The sequence below is a fragment of the Marmota flaviventris genome, unplaced genomic scaffold (assembly GCF_047511675.1).
Source record: "Marmota flaviventris isolate mMarFla1 unplaced genomic scaffold, mMarFla1.hap1 Scaffold_43, whole genome shotgun sequence".
NCBI lineage: Eukaryota > Metazoa > Chordata > Mammalia > Rodentia > Sciuridae > Marmota > Marmota flaviventris.
In genome coordinates, this window is record NW_027288260.1 from 1123163 (window position 1) to 1147611 (window position 24449).

General features: G+C 33.9%; 1 protein-coding gene across 1 annotated transcript in view; it reads right to left on the reverse strand.

Annotated features, from left to right (window-relative positions):
* The window catches only part of LOC139704176 (kanadaptin-like), a 39973-nt gene extending 15985 nt beyond the window's left edge, over positions 1–23988 (reverse strand). The window contains 3 exon segments of the mRNA XM_071607240.1: positions 21770–21830; positions 22672–22862; positions 23951–23988. Of these exon segments, the coding sequence (XP_071463341.1) occupies positions 21770–21830; positions 22672–22862; positions 23951–23988 (290 nt within the window).
* Between the last annotated feature and the right edge of the window lie 461 nt (positions 23989–24449).

The window sequence follows — 24449 nt, forward strand, 5'->3', positions numbered from 1 at the left end:
GCAAGAACAGTGCTGCATCTTTGTAATATTTGCTAATTGGGAGGTCATGCAAAAGTACGTCTTGTATGAGAGAAGTCACAGATATTTAGAAAGAGCATGGCTCAAACAATTTTAAAAAGACTTGTGTTGTAGTTTGTGATATAGAATTTTTGGGGTAATCTCAAGCATTACACATGAAACATTAAAAGTTGGATGACATAAAGATCCAGAATTGCCAGTACTAAGTATGTATCCATGAACAATTAAATCAGAAAATTGAAGAGATACCCCTGCTTTTGTGTTTAGTGCCAACATTTTTCTCAGTATTAAAGCTAGGGACTCAATGTGTGTGCCCATCAATGTCAAATGTTTAAAAATATGTACTTATATACTATTATTATTTAGTTATAAAACATTTTGTCTCTTAAAGTGTTATAAGAAATATATGAAGGACTTTGAATTATTAAGTTGTAGGAGCATTTGATTCACACGTGGAAGTCAGAAATTTAGTGAGCAAAATTTTGTCACCAGGCACTGTGTTTTGCGTAGGGTTGATATTATAGTAAAAGTCTCCATATTTTTATTTTATTGAGCATAATAGGGTCAAGAGTTTTATTTTACCACATAGTGAGTGTATTATGTTCTTCATAAATACTAGTAGAAGGAAAACAATACATTGTAAGAACAAAATTGATAATTATATGAAATAATGATTGTTAATTCATTCTATTTAGTCATTTAACCTTGTATATATAGTATAAATTACCATGATATATTTATAAATAAACAAAGTTGTATTTGTCAATAAAGGAAATTCTCATATCACACGAATGTAAAAATATAAAAATCAATTTATTATACTTGATTGTCATGTGTTGAATTCATCCAAATATTATGGCCACAGGCTATGCAAGGTTTTTATCGTCTTTTAAAATGTTGTTACAAAAAATTTTATTTACATATATGTATATTTCTCAGTAAATTTTTTGCTCATATTTCTTTTTAAGAGTCCATTGCCTCTTTGCCCTTGTTGAATATTTATGGTATTATCACTCAAAATCTACTAGTTATTTTCATGTCTCTATGTCATGGTAGACAAAAATCATTTTTTGGACACACTTTGAAAAACCCGGAAATGTTTGTATATGTTTTACATTTCTCTTATTCTACTGACAGTGAAGGTAGGTGGTAGATATTTCCTAAATACCCAATACTATCTTATGAAGGACAAAAGGGTGTTAAAGATTCTTTTCTACACTTTATTATATTACTCATCTTAATGATGTACTCCTCTTGGATACTGTGGTCTCTACAAGAATTTGGATAATATTCCCAAGGTAATTTTTTTTCTGTACATTTTTATTGAACTAATATATTTTTTGGATTTATGGTGACTTTGGACTTACTAATCTGCTACACTCCTGATGTACTTATTTTACCTTAATTTCATGTTATGTATGCAAAATATATTTATCCCAGTCTAATAGGTATTATTTTTTTAATTTTTGTTTATTTCAGCCATGACTCCTAATCATATCCAAGAATATTCACCAGAAAAGGGCCTAAAACATATATTACATGAAGTGATAAGTGCAAAATATGAAAGTTGTGATCTTGACTATTTACCACAAAAGGAAATATGGAAAACTACAAGTGAGAGTGAACAACAGAAATCGTATAAAAAATCAGGCCTTGTTCATCACCAGAGAATTTATACTGGAGAGAAGCTCTACGAATATAAAGAATGTTGCAAAGTTTTTAGTAAAAAAAAAGGTCTTATTTACCACAGAGGAAAACACAATGGAGAGAAGCCCTACAAATGTAAAGATTGTGGCAAAGCTTTTGGTCAAAAATCACTCCTTATTTACCACAGCAGAACTCACACTGGAGAGGAGCCCTCCAAATGTACAGAATGTGGCAAGACTTTCGGTCAGAAATCACACCTTACTTGCCACATCAGAACTCACATGGGAGAGAAGCCTTACAAATGTAAAGAATGTGGCAAAGCTTTCAGTCTAGAATCACTCCTAATTTGCCGCAGGAGAACTCACATGGGAGAGAATCCCTACAAATGTAAAGATTGTGGCAAAGCTTTTGGTCAAAAATCAAGCCTTATTTGCCACATCAGAACTCACACTGGAGAGAAGCCCTACAAATGCAAAGATTGTGGCAAAGCTTTTGGTCAAAAATCAGACCTTATTTTCCACAGAAGAACTCACACTGGAGAGAAGCCCTGCAAATGTACACAATGTGGCAAAGCTTTTGGTCGAAAATCACACCTTATTTACCACATCAGAACTCACACTGGAGAGAAGCCCTACAAATGTAAAGATTGTGGCAAAGTTTTTGGTCAAAAATCAGACCTTATTTGCCACAGGAGAACTCACACTGGAGAGAAGCCCTACAAATGTACACAATGTGGCAAAGCTTTTTGTCGAAAATCATACCTTACTTGCCACATCAGAACTCACACTGGAGAAAAGCCTTTCAAATGTAAAGAATGTGGCAAAGCTTTTCGTCAAAAATCAAACCTTAATCGCCACAGAAGAACTCACACTGGATAGAAGCCCTACAAATGTAAAGAATGTGTCAAAGCTTTTGGTGAAAAATAAAACCTTATTTGCCACAGAAAAACTCACACTGGAGAGAAGCCCTACAAATGTACAGAATGTTGCAAAGATTTTGGTCACAAATCACACCTTATTTGCCCCAGCAGAACTCACACTGGAGAGAAGCTCTACAAATGTAAAGAATGTGGCAAAGCTTTTGGTCAAAAATCACACCTTATTTACCACAGAAGAACTCTCATTGGAGAGAAGCCCTACAAATGTACAGAATGTGGCAAAGCTTTTGGTGACACATCAAACCTTATTCACCACAGAAGAAATCACAGTGGCGAGATGCCCTACAAATGTAAAGAATGTTGCAAAGCTTTTGGTCAAAAATAGACCTTCTTTACCACAGCAGAACTCACTGGAGAGAAGCCCTACAAATGTAAAGAATGTGGCAAAGCTTTTACTCAAAAATCAGGCTTTATTTGCCACAGACGAACTCACACTAAAGAGAAGCCTTACAAATGTAAAGAATGCGGCACAGTGTTCAGTCAAAAATCACAGCTTATTTGCCACAACAGAACTCACACTTGGGAGAAGCCTCACAAATGCAAAGTATGTGACAAAGTTTTTACTCAAATATTACACCTTATGTGCCACAGAAGAATTTACACTGGAGAGAAACCTTACAAATATAAGGAACGTGGCAAAGCTTTCAGCAATAAAACAGGCCTTGTTCACCACAACAGAACTCACACTGGAGAATAGCCATACAAAAGTGAATAATGTGGAAAAGCATTTAATAAAAAATAAAACTTTATTCACCACAGCAGAAGATATCCTGGTGAATGTGAAATGTGAATAAAGTAATAATACTTTTAAAGAAAGACTATCTTGGGGCTGGGGTTGTGGTTCCGTGGTAGAGTGCTAGCCTTGCATGTTTGAGACCCTGGGTTCGATCCTCAGCACCACATAAAAATAAATAAGTGAAATAAAGGTATTGTGTCCAACTACAACTTAAAAGTAAACACTTAAAAAAAGAAAGACTACACCTTATTAACAACAGAATTTATACAGAAAAGAACCCCTACAAATTGAAACAATGCAGCAAAGTTTTTAATAAGAAATCAATTCTTTTCACCACTAGGCTACTTATTCTGGAAAGAATACATCTAAATGTAGAGAATGTAGAAACATTTTATATCATATATTACTAGACATCAGAGAAAACACACTGGAGAGAAGCTCTGCAAATGAGACCATTGTACCATTACTCTAAGAAAGGGACAGCATTTAATCCTCAACAAAATAACCATGGCATAGAGAAAATTTTGTAATGTGAAAATTGACAATGTGACAATGCCTCTAAAATTTATTCAGCAATACTCAGCATCTGTGGATACATACTGGTTAGAGAAAATACAAATGGAAAAAAAATGTAGCTACATGTTCTTAAACACTGCTTATTTTTGGAGAATTCATTATGCCCAGAAACTCTAAAAAGTTAAATAATATTTCCAAAATGTACTTAAATTTTAAATCATAGAACATCTGAAAACTCATACTAGTAGTGAACATTGAACAGATTTTGTCCAAAATGTATGCCTTATATAACAATGAAACATTTATAATAAATGTTAGAGTATAGTAAAGTTATTATCTATATATTACACCTTGATGTATATGAGGATCAGTAAAATACAGAACTCATTTAAGTTTAGAAAACAAGTAGTTGTCTTTAAATTTTGCTTAAATTTATTAAGCATTATCAAGTTATTTTGTGGAAATATCATATATGCATAGTGAAGAAACCTCATCTTTGAAAGAATATAATTGTTTTTCTAAATCAAAAATTACTATTTCACTTTTGAATACTGAGAAAAGAATTATATGAAATCTATTTTTGATGTTTAACACTCAAGTGTAATATTAAACTTTATTTTTGTGTGTGTGTGTATTTCAGTTTAAGTTTAGGTATTTTTATACACTGAGCCACATTCCTAAGCCCTCTCTCCACTTTTTCAAATTCTAAGACTGTCTTGCTCAGTTGCTTGAAACCACACTAAGTTGCTGAGGCTGAATTTAAATTTCTGAAATTACTCAGCTTCCCAATTTGCTTGGATTACAAGCATGGACCATCATACCAGGTTTACAGTGCATTTTTTAACCTATATTTAACTTATGTATGCAAAATGTCTTTAAAACTGAATATTTGTTTATGTGTTAACACTCATGTATTGCATCCTGTTGTTAAATGACAGACATCATAGTGTTCCACTTGACTAAATGTTCTATGTAACAGTAAAACATACTGTTGAGTGAATAATACTCTAGCATCTGTTAATACTTTTACACATTTTAATCAAACTTAATGTGGAATACAATTTGCATAAGTCAGATCATTATTTTTTTCTGTTTGTATTTATGTTGAAATTAAGAGTTATAAGAAGGATGTAGATATAGGAAAATAAGCCCCAGATTTTCATATCTTGATTTATAAATTTTAAAATTTTAACTTTTTAACATTTTAACATTTCCTAGTGATTTGAATAGACTGAATTTCCACAAACTTAAAGATAGCTCTTACATGAAAGAAGAGCTTTATCTTTCTTTTGTGCACAATGGCCTTCTAGACTTCATCCTCATTGGAGACATTTCATTTTTCATGGAATGAGGTCAATGATCAGTGTTTTCATGTACATTAGTAAATTCTGATGTCCTTGTTATTCTATAGGTTGTGTTATTTCAGGGCAGAAATTAGAGAAATGGATGTGGAGTCAAGGTTGAGTGAGGCCTTATACTTATGACAAAATAATCAATGAGCTATGTTTTATAGTCTCATTTTCTGAGGACCAAGTAGTAAGAGGTAAACTGAGAAGGTTGTATGTAAAGATTAAGTTTCTTATCATAAAATGTTGGCTTTTCAGGTACAATGGGGTAAAAGCTTCTTATACACAGAATCCATACAAAAATCATATTGAATATCATTCACAATTTTATTAACATTACATATAATTCATGAAGAACTGAGTTTACAGCAACAAAGGCCTAAGAACAAGATCTGGGGACATTGTGCACTCTCCAATATAGACATATTTATGCCAATTTAATTATACATGAAACTACTTTAAATGAGAAGTAAAATCAATTGGGTCAACACACAACAATATATAAATAAAAACTTGTAAAGACTTAAGCAAGAGACCAATAGTGGATGAAGTGTGGTTTCCAAATGCTAGGGCAATAATGGACATATAATCAGTTAAAGGTAATTGAAGAATGATAAGTTACCCACTTTGAGCTACAACAGCATTTGAATGAAAAAGAGTCACAAAGTAAGCAAAGATAATTCACTTCCATTTGTATGCTTTGTAATATTTTCTAAAAGTTTTCTGCATATTTTATTGCAGTAAAATTGGGGAAACAATCCAGAAAGTTAAAAAAGACAAGTATTCCTCCTCTGGTTTTAAAAAGCAAGAAAAGGAATAGAGAGAAATTTATTGAGCTAGAAAAATTTACTAGTTAGAGTTTAAAAAAAAAAAAGAACTGAGATTACCAGAGTCTAAGTATAATGTATTTCAGCTATCCCTGGCTGCACAGGGCATTTTTGCTTAACAAAGACTTTGTTCACGTATGTACGCTTAAAGAACATTGCTGTTTTCAGTCAGTCTTTTTCATTAATAACAATGATGTACCTTTCAACAGTTTCCAGCCACAAAAATACACAATTTCAGATATTTTCTGTTTCATCCTCTATATATTCTGCCACAATATTCACCAGGACAAGATAATATAAACCTTTTGGTAGTCAGATCAAGGCATTTACTTCTATTAATTTTAAGGCCAAACATATACTTCATAGAAAAGTATGATACATGGAACAACATAATTTTAGTTAGTAAAAATAATTTTTCTTCATGAAAAATATATCCCAACTCCTTTGTCTTGGGATTACATTGGAAAAATATGAGGTAATTATACTGGGTATTATGACCTTAGGCTATGAGCCTTAAAATACAAAAGAATATTAATGTTTATTTTTAAATATAGTTTTTATATTTAAAATATTCAAAATCCACAGCAATCAATGATACAAAAACATGAGAAAAACAACTACAGTTTGATGTCTCATCATGAAATTTCAATACCTGCTGTAGATTGCCTGTGGCTTCCACTTTTAATTTAAACAAATAGTAATTTTTCCATACAATTTGGGTGAAGTGGAGGACAAAATTTCCTGCATTGCTTTCCTGGGCAAGCCATCATACTTGAAACAACTGAATCCCAAATCAAAATATGTTTACTCTACAATCTAATTATATCAGTTCTTAACTCATCTAGCAAAAAACAAATCCACTTTCTTCTGGTTGAATATCTTGAGCTCAAAGATATGGAACCTGGGAGCTAAAAGAAGTATGGCATAAATAATGAGGTCTTTTTTTGCATAAGGCAAATTTCGCTTTTTTGTATTTGATTGTTCTGCCTGTGAAGATCTACATTTCTCTTCCTACAATGGTATTATGATTGATGGTGACTTGTATGATTACAGGAGGCGTAAAATGCAGCTACATGTGTTTAAGTCCTTTCACTGGTAAGAAAAAAAAATACTATAATTTGTACTCTAATAGGAGACTCAAAATGGTGCTGGACAAACCTATTTTTTTAATCTGCCTCTTTATTCATGGTTTTCTAATGGTTTTGATCTAGTCAATTCAGACTATTTCTGATTAATGGGTGTCATCAAGATGTAAATTCCCTCTATAATCATTAGCAATGAGACAATTCTTCCCATTAAAAATAAAAACATTCTCAAATAGTCTTTGCTATATTCTGAAGTACCACTCTTGCTTTTGCTTTACTAAACAAAACAAATTCCACATATTTGAGTCACAAAGTAAATGGCAATACATTAACCTAAGCACCATGAGGAATATAAGAAATACAAGATATCACCTTTGAAATATAAAAACAAATAAGAATCAGAAATGCTAAGCCATTACCATCTAAACTACACCAGAGCTTTTAAAATGTAATCTTAGATGTTCTACTCACTCTCATAGTAAGATGCCTTAGACACAAAGATATTTAATCACTCACTAAAGTCACTTAGTGAATGTATAACAGTTTTTATTCTAAAGCTTTTACCAAATTTTTTGATAATACATTGCAAAGTCTCAACTGTCTTCTTTAGAAATAAGACACAGAGGTTCTTTTAGTCTGTTTTATAATGTTATAGAAAAATACCAGAAGCAGGTCAATGTATAAAAAGAGATATAAATGCATAAAAATATTTTCTGAGAGGCTGGGGTTGTGGCTCACTGGTAGAGTGCTCACCTGTCACATGAAAGAAGCTGGGTTCAATTCTCTGCACCACATAAAAATGAATAAATAAATAAAATAAAGGTATTTTGTCCAACTACAACTTATAAATAAATAAAAATATAGTTTTGAGTACATAGTTCTGAAGATTTAAGTGCACTGTATTAGAAACTTCTCAGCTCCTGTGACAGCTCCTTCACCTGCATTACACATGAGGTGGCATTATGGTGAGGGCTCATCTGAGAGGTAGAGAGAACATAATGAGACAGGAAGTCAGAGAAATTCAGAAAAAAGACTTGCTCTTTTATAACAACCAGCTTTAATAAGAACTATGTTGTGCCCCATGAAAGTTACATTAACCCTCTCCAAGAACATCTCCCCCAATGATCTAACCACAATTTACTAGATCTCACTTCTTAAACATTCCACTATTTTCCAACTCTCTCCCCTTGAAACTAAGTTCCAAACACATGAGCTTTTGGGGGACATACTCAAATTATAATGAAAGTAATATTAGAGAGACAATGGTAAAAATGAGACATAGAATGCCATTTCTTAGTAGTTATAAAGATTATAGATACTACAATAAAATGCTTTACAGTATAGAAATTATTTTAGGTTGATTTTTTTTATTTTAAAGAGAATAGGGAATTTAATTAAATTACTTTTTGAAGAATGAATGAATTTGAATGTGACAAGACTAATAGGCTAGTTATATTAAAATAAGGGAAAAGTCTGTGCAAAAACTCAATGAATATTTAGTAAACCATGCCTAAGTATAAAAACAGAATGCTGGGCTTTCTGATTATGCTATATCAAGCCAAAAGTTTACTGGCTAAAATCTGGTGGCCCTCAAAAGCAGAGCAAATATTCATATAAAAGATGCAGTGGACATCAGTCTCAAGAGTTTCCTACTTAAAATATCTGCTTCCAAATACTACATGATTCATAGTAATTCTCAGGAGTAATATATTTCTTTCAATTTCAATTTTTAGCTTTCTATATAGTTACCACACCATCTCATGGCCACATCAATATTTTCTTGAACTTCTTCATATATTAATCTATACACTATCTCAGATATGTTTGTTTCTAGATTGTCAGGGATCCCTTCTAGTGAATTCTGAGATGTGTGAGAGGTTGAACAAGCATAGAAATATGCTTATGAAATATAAGCCATGTTGTAGGTGGGAAGTAAAAGGAGAAAAGAAGCAAAAGTCCTCATCTAAACTTGAATGTGCTGATACTACACAAGGTTATTCCAATGATGTCTGGTTTGAGGTAGGGAAGCAACTTTTCTTATACATTATGACACAAAGTTCATCAAATATGGTTGTTACAGACTTTTAGAGAACACCTAAATTTTTCTTAGTAATTTCTACATTGAAAAATGACTGTTCCCTTTAAACAAAACTATCCATTGCAATAAATCTGAAATAGTTCTTTAATATTGCAAAACAGAAAATTGATAGCATTATTCACTGAATGCTAATATTTTCCAATAACACCTCACACCACAATTTATGTACCTTATATAGATTAACACCTCTAGGGGTTCTTAACACAATGGATAGATAATTAAAGAGTGAAATGAGACTCAGAAACAACTAATTATAGTAAAAATTATTATTACCTTATTTCAAATACTAGTGCACCCTTTTGCTTTTGTTTTCCCAAAAGTTCATTTTTTTTAACCTTTGGTATGATATTTCACTTTATTTAAATAACATAATAAATAGTACTGTTTTTTCATATGTACTCTCTGATGCATCTCAAATATATTTGCATACCCCGAGACCTTAGCAGATTTCTATACACATTATTCACTAGAGAAGCAGTAGTTACTTCTGAAATCTATATTGCTCTTTTCAAATGAGGTCTTGCAGTTTTTTTAAAAAAAATATCTGAAATAATTATCATGAACTTATTTCAAATTAGCATATAGTAAGTGCCTGACAAATATTTGTGAAAAAGAATGAAGAAATAATAAGAGCATTTATATAATCTGTACAATATGGTATGTGGTATTTCATGATTTTCGCTACAACTTATTGAATATTATAACAATCTTACTATGTAAGTAAGATGCGGGTATAATGAACCAATAATAAATTTAAAAATTGTGCTGCATTGTTAGTAATTCACCAAACAATTTTTTTCAAAAACAGACACTCTGATGTGTTTTTTGTCAACTATTATATTATGAATGAATGAAGCTCAGTAAATGAATAATTTGAACTATGTACTTGCTTAGCGTGCCTGTCATTCATTGTTAAAAAAAAAAAAAAAAAAAAAAAACCTTTAGCTATATAAAATTTTAATATTGTATATACCATTGTAATATAATGGAATTTTAATAAAATGTACATTAATAATGCTGAAGTCTTTCATTGAGTCTTATATCAGTTTATGAAATAAACTTACTATGTGTGATTTCCTCAATTCTAAGTGTCTTATGTTTTAAGAAACTGTATGGACAATGCAAATTAAAGTTAACATACTAATATCAAGAGCAGAAGCACCACAGGAAAGATGAAAACAAAGAATTGGGAGATTCCACCATTGTAGATGTGATTTTCTCAACATCTTTTCAATGTACCTAACCCACTATTGATACCAAAATTAATGAGCAAACTTTTCTCATGCTGATTGTGCATGATGCTATTATATAAAATGAAAACAAGCAAATGTGTCAGAGATGCATTTTACAACATTAGTTGAAAATACAATTGATTGATCAGTATCTCACTGTGTTTTACCCCAGCAGAAACCTTCTCAGTGTGCAAGATAAATGGGTAAAAGTTAAAAAAAACAAGTAAAATTTATGTTAAAGAATCACAACTATTTTTTCTTGAGGAAAATATTAATGTCTTTTTGAAACAACATGTCAATAAACTGTGCCCTATCACTTAAAGGAAAGCAATAATTCTGATAAATTTCTTCATTTTATTCTTTGAATATGCCAAGTATTCTTTAGCAAACTTCCACATATATTGTTTAATTTCACAGGTGTAAATTATATCTGGTTTTCTAGAAATTGCTACTTATTTAATATAAATTTGTTGAGAAATTCTTTCTGAATGTGCTGATAGTGAAATATAGTGAGGAATGGAAGTCATTTAAAGCTCTATAAATTGAAATCACAGAATGGTGGGAGGAAACTGTATATAATCATGAGAAACATATTGAGTACTATGAATTTGTTTCAGATATTTATTTCCCTTAGTTTCCACTTTTCACATAAGCAAGTGCTTTTAAATGAAGCTGACTATTAAATATCATAGAAAAGGCCATCAGAGAAATCAGAAGAAGAAATTTAAAAGAGAAACAATCAAATCATAAACATCTGGTTGAAACAAGAACTGGCCAAATGTTGGATCTTAGCTTTTGACTTTACTAAATTTTCTCCTATCTTTTTTTTTTTGTTGTTGTTTGATTATGACTAAGAGGAAGGTATTTCGATTAAAACACTTACCGGAAAAAATTTATAGCAATTTGTTTTTTCTAAAACACGGATGAAATTGACTTGCTAACTCAGGATAGAATCTAATGCGTAAATCTTGTTATGGTAAGAAAAAAAAAGTATAACTACTCAACATGAATATTTGCCTTTTCAAAAAAATATTAGGGTCAAAACCAATTTAGTAAGATAGTATTGAGTATTTTATATCAAAGAAAATGCAAAAATATTTAAAATAATTTTGATTATTAGATGCATGTAAAAAAAAGTAGTGTCCAGGCCTGATGTGGTGGTACATACCTGTAATCCTAAATATCATAGGGGCTGAGGCAGAAGGATCACAACTTCAAGACCAGCCTTGGTAACTAAGTGAGACCAGGTCTCAAAATAAAATATCAAATAATTTTGTATATATATATATGAGTGATAAAGCACCCCGAGTTCAATCCCCAGTGCCATATAAAACAGTAGTTTCCAAAATTTACACCCAGATCAGCAGCCTACACTCTATCTGCAACTATGTAAAGTTTTAAAAGGAAACTAAATTTAGCCATATCTACTATGAGTTGTTTGATTATATTGATCATAATATTGAAATATAAATATAAGACCCTACACAATGTTTTAGGTGTTCCCATTATTTTTTTATAATTGCAATGAGAGAGGGAGGAAAACCAATTTAACTTATGGGGCCACTTCTTTTTCTTCAGGCCTAATTAATCAAATATTAAAAGGATTTAGCATTTAACTGATTATCATTTACGGTATGTGTTCTGGGATTTCTTGCTTAATTTACATTGGACACTTTATTATTTCTGAGTATCAGCATCTGTACAGGCCACCACACCCACTCTATTTTTTAATAGTTACAAGTCCCTGTGTTCATGCTTCCTCAGTTATTCTCTTTAAAAAATAATTATGTGTTGCATTCTTTGTCTACAGAAAATTTATGAAGGTTAAAAACCCATAAGCATTTTCACAAATTTGACTTTAAGATACTTTTCATCACAAAACACACACCAAAATTAAGAATGATTTCTTTATCGAATTTATTAGCCTTTCTGACATCCAATATCAGGACATGAATGCTGCTCATGGAGGGATGTTCTTACCATCAAGAACAATCAGTACTACTTTCTTCTTTCCCATTAAATTTTACAAAAAGTGCACATTTTACTGTGTTTCATATACAGAACTTGGCTTTCCATTATTTGTGTTTAGTATGTTTTTACTTTCTTTTTTTCATCATTTGTTTTTCCTGTATTTCCTAATATTCATTTTTTTATGGTGAGAAAAAATAGACCACTAGAATCTTCTAACATTTGCTACATTTAATCACTTGACTACTCACTAGCTAATATTTCTATTAAACCATCATTTTAAAGGTAGGACTGAGGTATGCTAAAAAACTATTTTCAAGGTCTACTGCAGAATAAGCATAACTTTCTTGAGCTCTGCAGTTAGAGCCACTGTTTCTGTCCACCAACTCTGCTCTCTTTTTAAATTTTTTTTCTTCTATATTGAGTAACTCTCTTTGAAATGAGGCATGGGAAATAGCTTTTTAGATTTTTATTATTTATGAAAATCTATTTTTATTTATCATTGATGGACGATCTGCTTCATTTTAGAATACCAGATTGAATACTATTTTTCCTTTAACTCTTGTGCTTATTCTGTATTTATCATATATAATCCATCATTAAGGATAAATTCTTGGGTTTTATTCTTGCTTTCTTGAAGCTGACCATGGTTTTTCGTTTCAGGATATTTTCTTTGTTTTAAGCATAGCTACTTGAGAAAATCTGGAGATATATTTAGCATATTTAAAATTTATTTTCTTGATTATTGTATTCAATCAAAATGGAATATTTCCAGACCTAATTTTCTTTTCAGTATATACATGTAGGAAAATGGATAAAATATGGAAAATAATATATCTGTTTTTCAGACCAAAAACAGGCATAGCAGGTGAGTGAAACCATAAGCAATAAGTGCAGACTGGTTAGGCAAACTATAACTTTATTTTAAAAAATGAATCTTAATAAGCACAGTTTGATAAAATGCTGTTAAAACTAATGGGTAAAGGGAAGTAAAAATAATCAAAGTATACCACTGTAAGAAATAATTGAGGTCTGGCACCTGAGAACAGACTGTGGGGGGAACTTCATGTTATAATAGGAAAGAATTCCTCACTTTCCCTTCACCCTCTCACCCACGTAACCTCACCAGAAACCACCAAGATGCCCAGAATAAAATGTTTCAAGTTCAATAGTCACAATCGTTCCAAATACAAAAAGCAGTTACAATTCAACTGAACAAAGAAGCTAATGTGCAAAGTTAAGGGGATCTGAGACATCATATAAAAAGTTAGGTTAAGGATAATTCTGTTTGGTTTTTTTTTTCTCTTTTTTGGTGTGTGTGTGTGTGTGTGTTTTGTTTTGTTCCAAGGGTGTGGCTATTCCTTGGTCACCTGAACTCAGAAAAGAAACTGTTATTTTGATGAAGTGTTAGTGGGTGACCCACATTGAAATCAGACAAATATTAAAAATTTTTTTAAAAGCCTATTAATCTGCTTGAATCAAATGTATGAAATATGACATGTCAAGAGCTTTGTAATGTTTTGAACAACTAATAATAAAAAAAATAAAAATAAATAAATAAATAAAAAGCCTAATTACAAAAAAAAATGTTGCTACTTTCTCCCTCTACATTTTACTTTTTAAAGTATCTTTTTTTAAAAAAAATATTCATTTTAGTTTTAGGTGGACACAATATCTTTATTTTTTTCACATGGTGCTGAGAATCAAACCCTGTGTCATGCATACTAGGCAAGCACGCTACTACTTGAGCCATATCCCCAGCCCTAAAGTATCTTTTTTTAAGTTATGATTTTTATTTTTGTCCTGAAAAGTAGACAGTAAAACAGCTTCTGGAAAAATTTACAACCAACTGCATGAGGGTCTGGGAAGCTGAGAGGCTGAAGCAGGGCTGGGGGGGAGCAGACTGGAAGTCTGACTAAGGAGCAGGCTTCCCTTAGTCACTGGAGGCCAATTATAACTAAAAAGAGACAAAAATCAATAAGTGTTTGTAAACCAGGAAATGACACAGATTATCAAGTTAGTGTCAGTTATAAAAATTTATATAATCATGAAATTAGAGAAACCATGAACAGGATTAGAAAAATAATAGATGTAAATTATATTTTTAGAAGTTTATTTGTGATACATAAAAATAAAGATTTTAAATGGAAGGCAGAGAAATATGCAAGTCATATAGTACTTCACAAACCTTACTTCAGTTACAAAAGTATAATCAATTGATAACTTCTACTTATTTTACTCTCTATCTTCCTTGGCATTTCACCTGAGGTCACATTTGTAGATAGTGACCAATAACTAAGCAAATAACTAACCAAGAAGATAGTCACTGAAGTTACACTCTTTCTCAGAAAACCCCAATCAATTTCAGAGCAAAGGTGTGATACAACACCTATTCATTTCTTTCTTTGGGAAAAGGTCCCTTTTGTGAATCAGATAGAAGAGGAAATTGGCCAACCTCTATCAAAATATTACTAGAAATAAATATGAGTTATCTTCATTTAGAAGTGAAGTGAAATAAAATAACACCATTGTACAGTATCTTTCAGGATTACCCTTGAAAAATAAAAAATGAAAAAAAAAAAAAAACTCTTTCTAAAGAGCATAATACTTGGCAGCACACTTCATCCTTAATTTCATGTGGAAAAATAAGTTACCTCAGGTAAGAAGGTACATAAGAAGGTACATAAAATAATAAGAAGAAATCAAGACTTGGTCAAGGATTTAGAAGGAACTTTGAAGACTATAAAATTTGGGGGGTACAGTAATAAGGACGGATCTCTGAGAGAGACAATGAAGTGTAAATATAATGGGATTTCATGCTATCACATACCAAAGCACATACATCATGGATATTGTACAAGACAACCTAGTCGACAACTGGACTTGGCTAGTTGTTTTTATCCAGCCTCTGATGCCGCACAGGATGAATGAGGACTGAGTAAAATAGTGGTTTCCAGTCACCATATTTTATCTATCAAATGCTTCTTCCAAATATCTAGCCAGCTAGGAGGAGAGATCTATCTCTAGGTTCCTGTTAAAGCATCATTCTTTTCTTCATTTTCTCATAATAAATTAACAAGTGGATGTCTTTTAACCCAGAAATAATTTTAACCAGAAAAACCCAAACATTTTTTTTTTAATTTTGTTTTTACAGACAATAAATGCTAAGCAAGTACCACTAATAAAGTGTCAATACATCATGCCTAAAATCGAATCAGGTCACACTTAACAAAAATAAAGATATTACTATTGGTCTATGACCATGGTATCCACTGTATTATCATCTAAAAAATAGAAACAAAAAGCTGCTGGCCTGGTAGAATTCTGGAACAGGTGATGGTGTTGCTAACACTTCTTAAATTTCACATCATTATATCAGGTTGTGCTACCAAGAGACACAATATATAGATCCAGGAACCAGAGTGTCAAAGTTTAAGAGTCTTAACTCACCATCACTCCTATTAATGCACTTGGCAATCATATTTTCTTACATCATGCGTCTGCATCCTCCACTTTTAGAAATCCTAATTATTTAAGAGGACCCTTTACCAACAGGATGTTTAACAAAATTCCAACTAAAATTTAAACTGCACCTGAGGACTCTAAATTCTATGTACTAAGAAAACAGAAAGCAAGAGGAGAAATTACAATCCTAGCTAGGTCAATTCACTCTCCTCACCAGAAGGACATTGATTCCATGTTGCAATGCTAAGCAAGTACCACTAATAAAGTGCCAATACATCATATGTAAAATTGAATCAGACCACACTTAACAAAAATAAAAACATTACTAATGGTCAATGACCATGGTATCCACTGTATCCAAATATAAAAGTCTATTGTATATTTATAGATAAAAATCAGATGATTCAATTTGAAAACAGATGATCCAATTCTCTACTTTTTAGTATTCACTTTCCATACAGGAATTGTAAAAGGATCAGTGCAGTAGTTGTGTCTTGAGAAAATTATAGTGAGGAGCCTCAAATGATTTGGGGATGAGTATAGAGACCAAAAGAAGTATGTTTAGTGGATCTAAATTGAACAACAGAAGAGACACAAGATGACTATTAATTTGACATTCAGTCTACACAGCTGTCGAAACTGTAGTTAATTGCACTGTTTTCCATTCTTATAAGTTTTCTTCAGGAATAGAGTCTCACCAGTACCATAAACTAAGTATAGAACTTAGACTGAAAAGTGAGATTTTGTGGTGTCACAATAGGGAACTATGCTTTATGGCACAATTAGGACTGAAGGATTCATTTCCCAGACAATTTCTGAAAGTGGTCTTTTCAAAGTATTTTCATTAGTAGAAGATAGTTTTTCTGGCTATTACCATTTAAGGCTTCCTAAACTCAAGACTGTTTGAGACTCATGTAAATCACACTCCATGTCTCAAGTAGGAAAAATATGAGAGTGCAAGACAGATCCATAATTTCACTTTGAGTAAGCAGAAGCCTCCTTTGAGATTAGAATGCAACCCAAGATTCTGTGTGCCCAAATGTGCTTCCTTCCCTTTATTTCCATTGTGCTGATCTGAAGCACACTAACTTATGGACTTCCAAGATGACTAGTCATGGTCTTAATCCACCTCCTGTGAATCCCTAATTAGAACTCAGATGCATCCTTCATCTACTTCCAGACTTTCTGTTTTCCAGAAGTTCTTTGAAATCTTTTTTTCACTGGAGATTACCTCCTCTTTTCATTGTGGATGTTTATCACATTTTACGCTTCTCTTTTACTGTTACCTTAATTCATTGTCGGTAAAATAGATTGCATATTTGAAGATCCAGATCTCTAAGTAAAATAGTTAGTTTATGAGCTTATAATACACAATCAAAAATGTTCAATACATTTTAATATGAATTTAGATCCATGATTAAAATTGGTGGAAATAAATTAGGATTTATTAGGATGTAATTCTGCACTACAAAATTATCTTTTTTTTCACAAAGGATAAGAATTTTGGAAGATAACATGACACCAAGAAAAAAAATCACTATTTTTAATATATATTTGTGCTTGAAAGAGAATAATAATGTCACCATAAATTGATGATATAATATAAAACAAAAAGCTCTATAACCAAGTTCTGTTTATTTTTGACAAAAGATATTTGAAGCAAAAATACCAAATCCATGAATCTCCTCAAAATACTATACAGTGAATAGCACTTCTACGCAAATCATATAATTTTTATGATATTATGTAAATTTTCTACACATAGATGTAGAGGTTAAATACACTAATATTATTTCTCAAGGCACATTTATTTTGAAGCACAGTTCCATAAATCTGCAAATACAATTAAATTTTACTTATTATACACAGATCAATACCTCAAAAATGACCAAATACCTGGATATATTTCCGTTGACAGATTTCTACTTCCTAGACAATAAGGTCAGCTTTAATATAATATATCTCCTACCTTTTCAGTGACACAGAATTTTTAAATTTTAAGTAAACTTCTCCGATAGGCTCAAAATTCACCATATAACTATGGTACTAATACAAATAGTGACGGATGTTACAAGAAAAATTCTTAGTTCTTTTAAGAGAGTTTTTTGAAATGAAATCCTATATCAACACATGATCCCTCAAACAAATCATGATAATTCACGCACAGCAATAAATTTGGAATAAAGAAGGTATAGACATTTATTAGCTACAGGACTTTGAAAACACATGCTTTGCACCTAAAAGACAGTTATTTTGCTTTGTAATTGCAGCACTTTTTATAGCTGTTTGAGGAGTTTTAGTTCTATGATTTTTTTTTTTTTTTGTGATCTCACGTACTTCATTTATTCAGATGTAATAATGTAATATATGCTTATATGAGTTATATGCCTCTTTCTAATTATAGAATATTTTTAGAAACTCTTGGTAATCATACAGTTTTTAAATTAGAGAGCAATTACCATGCAAGCTAGAAAATGCACAGTGGCTTAAAGAACTCCTCATTCCAGAGTCTAGCCTTAGAGTTTTCACATAGTTGATGATCAATAAATTTATATGGATCATAAAGTTAAGATCTGTTTAATATTAAAGTAAAGAAATAGAAAGCCAGAGAGGTGCTTCTTCACAGATGCCAAGCTGTCCTAGAGGGCAGTCTGTCTCTCTGATTGATGTAGTTATGTAAAATTCAAATCCTGCTTTTCTTCCCCACAACTTTGGCTTTCCTGTGTCATCGTTTTCTTTGTGTTTCAGTGACCAGAGAATGAGATATGTTCACAAATATTTGTTCATGCTAAAGACAAAAAACATACAAACAAACAAACAAGCAAGCAAAAAAAGAACTAAAAAACAACTGAGTTTGTGGAAACATCAGAAATTTTTGTACAGTGATCAGGGTAGGATGAGATTCCACTGGCCTAAGTGTTCCTTTAAGAAAAATTAGATTCAGACATTTCCATTGTGACAAAAATGGGAAAGGGCATATATGTATGTATATAGTCTCATATATATACACACATGAAACTAATACATAAAGAACGGATGAACACAAATATTCCTCCTCTAAACTTGAAAATTATATTCCTGTGTATTTTTAATACAGGAATGGAAAATTACTAGTACGTCCATTTGATTTTCAAAAATATTCAGTGTGCTTCCAAACCCTTTTATCATGATCCTCTCATTTGTCATTTCCTTTTTTTTAAATTTTTATTGTTGGTTGTTCAAAACATTACATAGTTCTTGACATATCATATTTCACACTTTGATTCAAGTGGGTTATGAACTCCCATTTTTACCCCATATACAGATTGCAGAATCACATCGGTTACACATCCACTGCTTTACACCATTTGTCATTTCCTAACTGAAAGAGTACAGGATCAGGAAATTTTTAATCTTTTGAGTTAAATTGGATCCAAAGACTTTATGAGAAATATAAGTAGTTTATGGCATTGTGATATTGCCCTCTATGAAATGAAGTTTTGAACATAGAATATCATTTCATTCTAAAAATTTAAAAAAATTATAATTACTCAAATTATAGAATTCACATCAATAGTAGCTCTATTTTATTTTTTATTATTACAGAAGCAAGTTTATAAATAAAAAATGCTAAATTACAGATGGAGATATGGCTCAGTGGTGGAGCACATGCCTAGCATGTGTGAGGTCCTGGGTTTTATCCTCAGCACCGCATGAAAATAAAATAAAATAAAAGTTTATAAAATATCAAGTTAAACTCATGTCTTCTTTTATAATATGTATACAAATAAGTAATTTTTAAAATCTCTAGATGACATTCCATATGTAAGTTGTATCACTAGAACTCATTAAACTTAGAACAAACAGAAAACTAAAATTAATCATTATTACCTATTAAAAATGACTCATTTTAGGAGGATATAAATTAAAGAAGCAAACATTGTTAGAAGAAAATATCCTCAATGTACCATACAGAACACAGTCGTCTGGATTGAGTAAAACTGTTGGAGCTGAAGTCTCTCTTCTGCATCTACAAGAAACCTCAATTATGCTAAAATTTCCTCCTTCCACAGCCTTTCCATGACCCAACTGCACACTACTTCTGAATGTAAGAATGAAGAGGCACTTATCCAGATGGATGAGGCAAAGGATGATGTGGTGCAGGTAATAGCCTAAAGAGTTGCATGTTTTAAGGAAAGACATCTTTAAGTTCTGTCTCTTCAGGCCTATAATATTATTTTATAGAGAAATATGACAAAAATCTCCCTGGAAAACACAGAACTGAGGCTTTCCAAGTGTAATACATAAGCTGTCTGTTAATTTTACTTATTCTTTGGTGGATAACAGCAATCCTGGGATAGCTGGTCTCCAAATTTTTTTCTGGACATATTTGGAAAAGCATCTCAATGGGAATCATGTGCAAACAAAATTGCTATTACTCTGATCATAAGATCAAATTAGTCCAGTCCAATTAAACAATTTACAATACCTCCACTTTGGGGTGAGGGATTTCTGGCACCTCCCATGGTTACACCATGGCTCTGAGGGTCCTCTCTCTATCATGTGTGATAGGCTCCTCTTCCCTAGCTTTTTCTCATATGAAGCACCTGGTTTCTGGGTAGTGTTGTTTCTGCTTGCCACCATTTCTAAACTGGCTTTTTTGTGATTCAGGCTCTGTGTAAAGTATTAAAATTAATCTGAAATTTCAAAAGAAGGAGAAAAGAAGAAGAAGAAGAAGAAGAAGAAGAAGAAGAAGAAGAAGAAGAAGAAGAAGAAGAAGAAGAGGAGGAGGAGGAGGAGGAGGAGGAGGAGGAGGAGGAGGAGGAGGAGGAGGAGGAGGAAGAAGGAGAAGAACTGAAGGCCACAGGCTGAGGAGATCACAGGAAGATTGAACATGGAGCTGAGTCAGAGCCCATGCTTAAAGGCAACCCTAAGGAACTTGTGATGAGCCCTCATATTCACTAATGAAGGTAGAGGGGAGGCCTGCACTTTCTCTGAGACAAACCATGTAATATTAGCTTAGTCTTGTCTGTACTATATATAAAGTTATATAAAGCATAAAAAATAAAATGGAGACTTGTAATGTAGAATCAAAAGAAAGTTCAATCATTTCAAGCAGGTCACTGAAATTCCAGTGTTGGAGTCAGAAGATACTGCTTTATCACAACCATTGTCAATGTGTGAAGAGTTAATAAAAGTATCATAAAAATGAAAAAAAAAAGATATTTTGAGAGAGATTTGGAGACTTGAAATAAATGGTAATAAAATAAAATAAAAACTATAATACCTACTGTTAATTTTCCACATGGTTGAATTTGGAGTAGTTTGAAAGCTGCAGAAAAAAAAAATTATAAGAAATGCCAAATCATGAGGCCTTCAAAGCCATGTGCAAAAGAAATATAAAATAGGAGAAGGGCATAAATAGTTGAACAAGCCTATGTGTGATAAGGCAAGGTAGGAAAGGATTGGGGCAGCTAAATCACATGGAGAAGGGTATGTTTTAGAATAATTGAGAAGTTAAAACATTGCCATGGATGGTAACATTAGATCAGATGCCTAAAGGGGGTCAGTACTTCATGTCTCTTTAGTGCCTGAATTCTTGGGTAAGTCCAGGGGAATTGTAGCCCCCACGAAAATGAGAGCAGAGATTCCTTGCTGTTTTGTTCATGTCTGTGTCCTCTCTGCCTAGGACAGAGCCTGGTACTATAGTTTTTTTTTTAATTTTTTTTATTGCAAGGAGTTATGTTTCAATATATAAAATTAAATGAAGGCTGTGGTCATCTATTATGCATGAGGCATTGGGTTCAAGCTTCACCATAAAATAAAAATAAAATAAATGTATTGTGTCTACCTACAACTAAAAAATAAATGTTAAAAAATACTAAATGATAATACTGTCAAAATAGATCCCCTACCCCATCCATTGCAAACTGCCTTTTAGAGAATCATGAAGCTGGAACTTGGCCTTACACCAGCCTGAGAGGCAGACGTCACTTTGTGTCCTACTTTACAGACATAGGGAGTGTCCCAAAGTAGCACCTGGAAAGAGTCAAGGCCTCTTCCCTCATCAATGCTTTTTTTATTGACCAGACACAATGAAACCCCTGCCTGTGAGTGAGTGAGTGAAGGGGAATGTGTGATCCAGATCAGGCTCCAGCAAGTGACGGCTGCATCACAGGCTTACCCTCTCTGGACTTCAGGGTCTCAATATGTAAACAGCAGGCACCAAGAGAAGTCTCTGTGAACACATTGGAAAAAATTATTGTTCCCCCAAAACAAAGTGTCTCAGGCGATATCCCAAGGACAACTTCCAGAAACCCAATGGGAACCAACCAACCTGAAAATATAGAAAGTGCACAGCATCCAATGAGAAGGAGGAAGATAGAAAGGCTGTGCCATGCCATCTTCAGCCTCCCTCTATTGCCTCAGTGGGTAAGAGGGGAAACTGAGGCCCCCAATGGAGAAGACCCTGAGGTCAAATTGCTATCTGAGAGCCCAAAGACCCTGCTTCCCCTCTGGGTCCACAGTGACTCCTGACAGAATTACCGGATGCCTCTCCTGACTCCCTTTACCTCCTGTGGATGCACCCACCATGCCCTCTGTTCCTGCATCACTGTGCCTCCTGGTTCCTAGGATGTGTTCAACTAAGGGGTCCTGGGTGGGGTGCTGCATCCCACGTGCTTCCCCTGTCTTCTCCCCGCCCACTGTTCTTACGAGTTGGGCTCCACTCACTCAGCCTGACTCTGCCTCACCAGCTCTGCCCACTAGGTCCTCTCCACTTTTTTTCATAGGCTCCACCAAGCATCTGGTCTCTTACCTGCACTGTTCTGCAGAGCCACGCCCACTCCACCCATTTGATCCTCTGCATTCTGTCCACGTGACTCATCCTCCGATGACATATTTAACAGTCTGGGATTGCAGGTTTTTCCCTCTAGCTCTGGAACGTTTGCAGTCTGGGTTGGCCCAATTCCACCAGCATCCACTAGCATACCAAATGGCTCTGCTCTTCTTCATTAGGCATGGTTTTCCATCAAGATCACTCCTACACCAGCCTCCCTGTCACCTAGCCTCTCCATTGCTCCTTGAAAACTCCACCTGAAATGAATGAAAGAGATCTTGCAGAGATGCCCATGGTTGTGACACCACTGAGTCTAAGGGACAATTACCTTTGGGCTCTGGTCACGTTTGAACCCCACATCTTCAATGGTTCACCTTGAACCACTCTGCTAACCACAGAGTATCTGCATTTACAAAATTCCAGATGATGACAATACTTTATTTGCATAAATATGAGCATGTTTTCAGCACTATCTTTGTATTATGGATGCAGAAGAGGCACTGTCAAGCAACTAGCAGCGGTCCCTGCCCTATTTGTGAAAGAGCCCAGCCAGATTTAAAAAGCATGTTTTCAATGGACATGGCCTTCTGCTTTTTTTTAAGCTCTGTGGCCTTCAGCACCTTCTCTTACCCTTTCAGCACAGGATGGGCACAATTACATGGCAAACAAGAGTCATCTGTGATCTCTTTTCCAGCCAGCCTGGGGCATCTCAGAATGAGGAAGCATAGGTATCTGGTCATGGCCATCTTTCTCAGGGTTCAGTCTCAGAAGAGAAAGCCTCTGTATAATGACTTCTGTATAAGTATGGTTTATTCTGACAGCCTGACCCAATGCTGTAGAGACAGGGCAGCGGTTGGGGACTTGGGCTTCAAGCTGCAGAAACTGAACTAGGTGATTTAATTTTAAAAGAAAATGACACTGGGGAGGTCAAGGAATCTGATAGCAAAGTTCAATAAAACCAGGATGTGGGATTTTCCAGGTGATTTCAGTGGCCAAAACCCCTTTATAGTTCTCACTGAACCCCATTTTTATATGAGCACACTGGAAGCCTTTCTTCAGGAGTCACAAGACAACTGGCCAAGGAGAGCCATTGTTCCTGAGGCAGTGTCCCCCTCAGAGTTTTAAAACCCTTGGTTGTTGGCCAGAAGTGACTGGAAGCTTCTTGTCCCTGCCCAAAGCCCATGGGCACTTTACAAGCCATGTCCTGGGGAGCTGAACTGGGCCAGGGAGGCACAAAGGGGATGGGGGTGGTCATTACCTGATGGCTCGGAGGGTGGCCTTGAGAGTGGGGATCATGTCTCGATGAGGAAGTCATTTCCGTAGCCCCTGTCTTCTGCCATGGGATAGCCTGTCCCAGCATCTGGGAGGGAGACACAGGTGTCAATGGCAGGCCTCAACATGTGGGGAACCTCTGAGACTCTCCCTGGAGTAGGAGCTTCCAGGCCTCAGGCTTTGTCTCCACTTTGTGGGGCCGCACTGTGGCCTCCAGCTGCCACAGCACCCACCCTTCCTTGCACCCCCTTTCTTGTCCAGAAGTTTGAGTTAGAGGCCCGAGGGCTGGGGAGGGCATGTGAAGTGGGCAAAGTATGTCCCACAGGATCCAAGAGGTCCCATGAGACAGCAATGGACACCTTTGAGGGCCTCAAAGTCTGATAGATCTGAAGTGGGATTCTTTCTCTGTTGGACTGTCCTGGTGACCTTGGGAAGTCACTATCTGTGCCATTCACACTTCACAGGTCTCACAGAGTACCCAGCAA